This window comes from Manacus candei, unplaced genomic scaffold (genome assembly GCF_025592945.1).
Source record: "Manacus candei isolate 608988 ecotype Guabito, Panama unplaced genomic scaffold, ASM2559294v1 h1tg000023l, whole genome shotgun sequence".
Classification (NCBI taxonomy): domain Eukaryota; kingdom Metazoa; phylum Chordata; class Aves; order Passeriformes; family Pipridae; genus Manacus; species Manacus candei.
The window spans coordinates 10,029,589-10,037,400 of NW_026138071.1; the positions used below are offsets into that span (position 1 = coordinate 10,029,589).

At 45.5% G+C, this 7,812-nt stretch overlaps 1 protein-coding gene across 7 annotated transcripts in view; it reads right to left on the reverse strand.

The window, feature by feature from the left end:
* Nucleotides 1-7,175, reverse strand: part of GRB14 (growth factor receptor bound protein 14) — a 298,766-nt gene extending 291,591 nt beyond the window's left edge. For 6 of the 7 annotated variants that reach the window (XR_007904522.1, XM_051787279.1, XM_051787278.1 and 3 more), the window contains exons 1-2: nucleotides 6,582-7,175; nucleotides 4,867-4,999 (exon numbers count right to left, since the gene is read on the reverse strand). Coding sequence is in view for 6 of the 7 variants with exons in the window: in XM_051787279.1 (XP_051643239.1) it covers nucleotides 4,867-4,999; nucleotides 6,582-6,721 (273 nt within the window). In the remaining variant the exon portion in view is untranslated. The remainder of the gene's footprint in view (nucleotides 1-4,866; nucleotides 5,000-6,581) is intronic. The other variant, XM_051787277.1, reaches the window with a different exon arrangement.
* Nucleotides 7,176-7,812: the final 637 nt, after the last annotated feature.

Genomic DNA, 7,812 nt, shown 5'->3' on the forward strand with positions numbered 1-7,812 from the left:
AAAGATTTGAGTGTTCTTCACCTTGAGATTTACTTGAGTTTTATTTTTGCACTTCTAATTTAATTTAAAGAAACAAGGTACTAATTACCTTGAACTACTTTTGTCATGAAACACTTTTTGGCTTATCCTTGAGCAGGGCAAGAACTGTCACTGCAGTGCAAATGATTCAGGTTTTGTTTTCAGAAAGCCTTAAAAACTAAGCTTTCATAAAACTACAGTAATCTCTTAGTTCATTTGACCAAAGACAACCAAAAGCATACTAAAGAACAGAACAAGTTTTCTTACAGTTAACATTTTTCCCTACTAATATCTATTTTGATCATAATTAGGGACAAAAGTACAAAGTTCTTTATATTTTCAGTTCCTTGCCACTTCTTAGAGAACACAGGCTCTGAGACACAATTAGATTTTTCACACAAGTTCACAAACTCCACCTAATAACAGCAAATGCTTGATTCCCCAAAGGAAGGCAACATTTCCCACCATCCACCAAGCTGACCATACTGTGTTGGACATGGAAAAGCTGGGGGTTTGGCCTGTTCAGATAAGTCTTCCACCCTGAAACATAAAATTCAGCTTATTTGAACGCGCTTCATAGGATTATAGAATTATCAAGGTTGGAAGAAATCACCAAGTCCAACCATCAACCCAGCACTACCACTGTGACCCCTAAACCACTAAACTGTATCACGCAGATCCAAATGCAGAAGCCTTTTAATCACCTCCAGGGATGGTGACTCCACCACCTCCTTGGGCAACCTATTGCAATGCCAGATCATCCTAACAGTGAAAAAGTTTTTTCTAATATCTAATTTGAATCTCCCCTGTCTCAGCTTAAGGTCTAGTCCTCTAGTCCTCTAGTCCTCTCACTGCAGGCACAGTAAAAGAGACCTACCCCCATCTCACTACAGCCTCCTTTCCTGAGGTACCTACTGAGCCTCCTCTTCTCTAGACTAAACAAACATGGCTTCCTCAGCTGTTCCTCATATGACATGTTTTCTAGACCTTTCACGAGTCTTGTCCTTCACTGGATACCCTTCAGTATCTCCAGGTTGTTTTAATGTGAGGGGCCCAGAACTGGACACAGGACTCAAGGTGTGGCCTCACCAGTGCCGAGTACAGGGGGGTATGATCACTTCCCTGATCCTGCTGGCTACACTATTCTTGATACAAGCCAGGATGCCTTTGGCCTTCTTGGCCACCTGGGCACAGGTTGGCTCCCATTCAGCTGCTGTCAACCAGGACCCCTAGATCCTTTTCCCCTGAGCCACTTTCCAGACATTCTTCCCCCTGCCTGTAAGCGCTGTATGGGGTTAACGTGACCAAAGTGTAGGACTTGGTACTTGGTCATGTTGAACCTCATGCTGCTGGTCTCAGCCCATCGATCCAGCCTGTCTCAGGTCCCTCTGCAGGGCCCTCTTACAGGTCAACACACCAACCTAACTTGGTGTTGCCTGCAAATTTGCTGATGGTACACTCAATCCCCTCATTCAGATCATCAGTAAAGATATTAAACAGGACTGGGCCCAACACTGATCCCTGGGGGACACCACTAGAGACCAGATGCCACCTGAATGCAGCACCATTCACCACTACACTCTGGGCCCGGCCATCCAGCCAGTTCTTAACCCAGTGAAGAGCACACCTGTCCAAGCCATGGGCTACCAGCTTTTCCAAACTTCTTCAGTGAAAGGGTGGTTAAGCACTGGAACAGGCTGCCCAGGAAGGTGGTGGAGTCACCACCCCGGCACTGTTCAAGAAGCAGCTAGATGTGCTTAGTGCTGTGGATTAGTTGGGCGTGGTGGTGTTCAGTCGAAGGTTGAACTCAATGATCTTGGAGGTCTTTTCAAACCTTAATGACTCCATGATTCTTCAATTCTAAGGTGTAATACTCTTCCAAAGTGCAAGAGGGAAAGACATGGGCAGCTGTGTTGATGAGGCAGACCAAACACAGTTCAGAGACACAGACATCCTACTTCCCAAGCACAGAGGCAACCCACTATTCTGCTAAGTGGTTTTTACCTATTTGTTTTTATGAACTTATTTTCAGTGAGTCAACCCAATAAACACGCTGTTCAAGCAGCATGTTCAACATTTTGAGAGGCTTATGATAAAAGATCATCAGAAGACAGTGAGAATTTCAGCTTAGAAAAACAAGAATTCAAAATAACATTAATAGTCTATTTAGAAGTAGAAAGATTTCACATGTAACAGGTGCTATGAATAAGAGAGTAGATATTAGTGACAACTTCTTTCTTCTCTAGAAGTAGAAAATCTTTTCTGGAGAGAAAAGCAAGACAGAAGAGACTTTTTTTTTTTCTTTTAGAAACACCCAATTTGATAATAGTTACCTACAAGACATAAGTAGAAATTCACTCTGCAATTTATCTTTACCATGCTTGAAATTAAAAGCACAGCAGAAAAAGAAACAATAAAAAAAAATCAAGCAATCTAAAATAAGAATCACTGAAAACATATGTAGATCATCAGAGAGGCAACAGAAAAAATTCTGGCAGCTTTCAACACTATACACACCAAAAAAAATGCTTAAGAGTAGCTGGTTTCTCTTAAGAGTTAGGAAACTATCAGTCACAGTAATATTCATGACCTTGGAGGCTGTATTCGATGAAATTTTTGTATATGGATAATGTAGTTGCACATAGTGCTGCTACAAAATTGACAAAATAAGAACACAGGGTGGAAAACGCAACATTTTCAAGTACAGTCTCCACAGCCACTTGTGGGAAGTCAAAATCACAGCCAGTTCACTTCTCTTCACACACCTGTTTAGTGTTCTCTTTCTTTTTTAAACCCGAGTAATTTCATTAGCCTATTAGAAGACTTCAACCTGAATTTCAAAGGTAAAAGTTTAATCTGACAGTTGCTATTTGGCCTTAACCTTTTATAACTTGAGATGAAGAACATAGGAACAGTCATGCTGAGTGTGACAAATCGTCTACTTAGCCAAGTACCATTTCTCCTGCAGTAGCCATAAACAGACACCCAGGTGAAAGGCTTTTTGACAGAAACCATGGTCTTGTTAAAATGCCTCCAGGAAAATAACAGCAAGACTTCTCTCCATTTTTCTGGTAGCTGAAAAATGGTTCGGGGCCTCCACAGACACCAGCATTATGTTAGCTCACTTCCATCAGGAAACCAGTTGTTCTTGATCCTGCTTTTACCAGAGAAAACACTACATTCCTAAATGGAAAACCAGGAGAAATGCAAGGATTGTGAGCAGGAATCATCACAAAAAGTATGACAAGAACCTTTACGAAGAAGCAGAAGTACAGTTAGTGAACCTATGAACTTCAGCTTCTGAGAGACTGAAGCTAACACTTAGATGGCTTAACTGATCAAGCCAGTCAGTACTGTTAAACATGACTGGCCACAAAAGCAGATAGTTGACCTTTGTGTGTTAAATCTTGCTTAGAAAATCTACCTTCTATTTCAAGTACAAAGATTACCACAATGACTGTAATTTAAGCCTGCAACATGACTAATTTAAACTATTTTTTTTTTAAATGGGACTTCTAGTCCTTTTGTTCTGAAAAATAATGCTACCAATTCAGTGTTTTTCCTGTCTCTGCAGAGACAGTCAATGCTTCCACCCTGCCCTAGCATGAAACTAGCACAATTTTACCCCACTGCCTTAGCAATGTTCACATACACACTGCCCAGAAATGCTTCAGATTAGTATTTCTATTGTAGGAAAAGAACTAAAAGCAATAAAAGTAGTCCAGAAAGACACCATAGCTATTTTTAGAGAACATACAAAAAATGGCAAGATAGAATTACAGCAGTTTAGCAGACACATCTATGTTTTTCACTGGAGCACGGGGGAGAAAACTCCTCCTTAAGGTGCCACAACTTCGCTAGCAAAGTTCTCCAGCACATGCACAGAAACAGTCATGACTTGTCAGCTTCAGAAAAGTTAATACAACTACAAGAAACTTCAACTTCCAGACAATTTCTTCATGTAAATCTAAAACCCGAATAACCAGCAGCAGTATAAGTTCTTAGACCTCCAGTATCATCCCTAAAACTGTTAAGATAGCAGTTGAAGTTTAAGATTGCAGACCACCAAAAGAAGAGAATGTGGAGGTAGTACTCTTAATCCCACAGATATTCCTTGCCAGAACTCTTTCCAGTCCCAAGATGAGAAAAGAGAAATAAGATAAGCAAGCTTTCAAAGAGTGAAACAGATCTTCAACATCAATAATTTCCATTAACTGGAAATTCTTCCTTCTCTACCCCAGGATAACAAATACACTGTGTGTGAATACTATTGCCAGAGCACTGATAGGTCTGTCTACCCACTCAGATCTTCCCTTGGCATTCAGTTTAAGGCATTTATGGAAATATAGTAACATCAGACATACACAGATAGATGCAGATGCTATAAAAAAATAGCCAGGTACACAGCATTTGCTCCTTCCCCATCAATTCAGGTTTTATTCCATTATCCTAGCAAAATTAGACCATCAGACAAGCTGTTCAGCGACTGTTAAAACCCTCTGTTCTATAACACCGATGACAGTAATTGGAGGCGGAGAGGAAGGGAAGAAAGAAATTAACTCCCCATTTAAGGATATAAAGTACTGCCTGCCTGCCTCTGGTTCCACTTTAACTGAAAAATCTGCAGAGTCACACATAGACTCTGTGAAAGAACAGTCATGTCTTAAGTCACAGATTCCAAAACCTTACTTTCTACAATCATCAATGACCTACAGAGAAAATTTCACCAAATTAACAGAAATATGAAACACTTCTAATAGAAAAATAACTTAATAGGTAACTGAGCTTTTCTTCAAACTTTCACTAAAACACTTTACAAATTGTCAAATAATAATTTATACATCTTACCTGTTTTTTTCTTGAAGTTGCCTTGGGCAACAGACTGGCTGACAAAACTGATGCAAACGGCGAGCAACACAGCTCAGGAAAAGGATTTGGAATTGATGGGATCTCCAAAATACTGTCATCTTTCTTTTTTCTCCTATTGCAACAGAATACATAATATCAAGTGATAACTGTAACAACTGTTAAAATTGCAATGTCCAACCACAATACATGAAACACTAAGGTACTAATACCACCATACTTCCTGGTTGCAGCAATTAGCTTTTTTTTTGTGCAGTTATTTTACTTAATCAGTAGGCTGAATGTATTAACATACAGCGCCTTGCACTACTTGAAAGCAATCCAAGTATTCAACTCTGAATATTAAGTTGTCTGAATATGCCTAAGTCTTTGCAGAGTAAGAACACAGATATATTTATATTGGCTTCTAAGGACATTAGTAAATATTTTGTTGTCCCTGTGTTTATGCCAATCCCTGTGTACACATATTACAACAGTGGATGCGTGTAACTTCTCAGTAAAACTTCCCAAGTACATCGGAACAGTATTTTAAACAAATGGAAACTTTTTTTCACCAGAATCAGGAGTCCAAGTGACTGACAAGACAAAATAGGGCAAAGCAATACATCCATTTCTGTTTTCAGTTACTTTTGTACTTGAATCTCCACAGCTCCATCATAAAATAAATATCTCAATTGTTGCTGGTTACTTAAATAGGATTGTGTCAGAAGTACCACCAAGAAGCATTTGCAAGAGTAGTGAAGATAATCACTACTGTACTTGCTGAAGAGCTCAGTTATGCACTGGTTTAAAGTATCACATTAATAACGTGGTTGTTTAGACTGCTGTGTACATTACAGTGCACCGTTTTCTCACATAAAATATTGAACAGCACTTTGTCTACTTGATTTCATTTGGAGAGGAGCACCCAAAGCACTTGAAGTATTTGCGTCTGCCAACATGTGACTTGATGGTTCCAAGCTTAACATTTTACTTTATTGCCTTCTTTATTATCATTCCAGATTTCATATACTAATTGGTACAAAGTACAGAAAACCGTCAGAGTAGGGTAATGATACAGAATGAAGATGCTTCCGAAGTGATATTTAGCTTTAGAAGGAGTAAAAAATCCTGTATGCAGTTTTAAGATTTTGTAAACTTCAGTCTACCAAAACTCATCAGATGTTTCACGAAAAACCCTAGCTCCCACCTTCTTTTACGAAGAATAGAGACCAATGCCTTTAAGAACAGCCTGAGAGGTTACAAGCAGGGTGCACACCGCTGACAGCAATTGCAGCGGCATCGCTCACGGTGAAGCGGTTTTATCTCACGAATATTCTGAGAAAGGCACTGCAAGGATAAAGTAGCGGCTGGCTCAGCCTGACAAGGCAGGCTCGGCACCGCCGGCTCCTTTCACCTCAAACTGGGAAACCTCAAAAGAGGAAAAAAAAAAAGCGGTGGGGGGTGGGGGGACACACAGGCATCCGCAGCTGAGGAAAGTGTCTGCAGAGCCGGGAAACAACTTTTGTGCACCAGGGAGGCGCGGGCCGATCTCTGGCCAGGCCGCCCCCTCCTGCGCTTCGCCCCCTCCCCGAGCCGCCGCTCCCCGGCCCCCCCAGCCCCGCGTCCCGCCCGCGGGGCGCTGCCCAACCCCGACGGCACGGGCGGCCCTCGGGGGAGCGGGGGGGCGGCGGTGCCCGCCCGGGCTCCGGCCTTACCTGTCGGGGGGCAAGGGCGGCGGGTTGCCCCCGGGGGGCCGAGGTGACGGGCGGGGGGAGCCGCGGGGGCCGCCGCCAGCGGGCTCCGCCGCCCGCCCAGCGCCGGGCACACCGGGCACACCGGGCAGCGGGGCGGCCATCGGCGGCGGCGACGTCCTGGCGGGGCGGCACGGCCGGCGAGCGGCCCCGGCGCTGCCGGGCGCGCCGGGCGGAGGCTGCTCTCGCTCCCGCTGCGGAGGAGGGGGAGGCGACGGGGAGCGGGGGGGAAGCGCCGCCCGGGCGGCACCGAGCGCCTTCCCCGGCACACGTGCGCGGGCGGCGGCGGGGGCGGGCGGCCGCCGGCTCTGCGCTGCGACGGGGAGGCAGCGCTTGGGGCGGGCGGGGGCTGAGCCGTGCCCTTCGGCCGCCCCGCAGGCCCGGCGGAGGAGCCAGGCGGGTCCGGCAGGTGCGCGGCTCCGGGGCCCGAGGCCGCGGTGTGACCCCGCGGGGCCGGGGCGCCGAGGACAGCGGGAGCCCCTCCGAGCGCTCCCTGCCCGCCTGTGCCTCGGCCCCTGCCCCGAGCGGAGGTCCCGCAGCCGGCGCTGCCCTCGGCCTGACCCGCGACCTCCTGCCCCCGGCGGTGCAGCGGCTCCGGCCGCATTCCGCCGGACGGGCCTGGCACTCGGCTCAACGCCTAACAAATCATTAACTAGGCTGCCCCATCCCTCTGTGCTTCGGGAATTTATGGTTATGCCTTGGAGAAATAAGGAATGACCGAGGCGGGGAAACAGACCCATTGCCTTGTGCCAGAAAAGCGGCTCGTGGGCTCCCGGCTGGGCGCAGGACCCACGTCCAGCCAGAGCTCCGAGGACAGCCGAAAGGAAAGACGCTTTCCCTTCAGTGCAGCCTGCACCTGCCCTGCTTTATGTACACAAAAACCTTTTTGGCAATTCCGTGGCTATCCTTATCGGCATTTACCCTGTTTCAAAATACAAAATGCCACTTGGTTGTACGAAGAACAGTTTGATGGCACCAAGCAGAGTAGGTAAAATTGTTAAGTCAGTCAGTTTGATAGCCAAAAAAGGAAAGGCCAGCCCTTTGCTGTAAAGACAGCTGGATGTAAAAACCTTCTGACTGTCCTTGGCATGCTCAGGGGCAGTAACTGAGATGTCAGACTGGTGAAAATACAGAATGTTTTGAGGCAAGTGCTTTGCTGTTTTCCAGAACCCACTGAAGAAATCATCACACACAA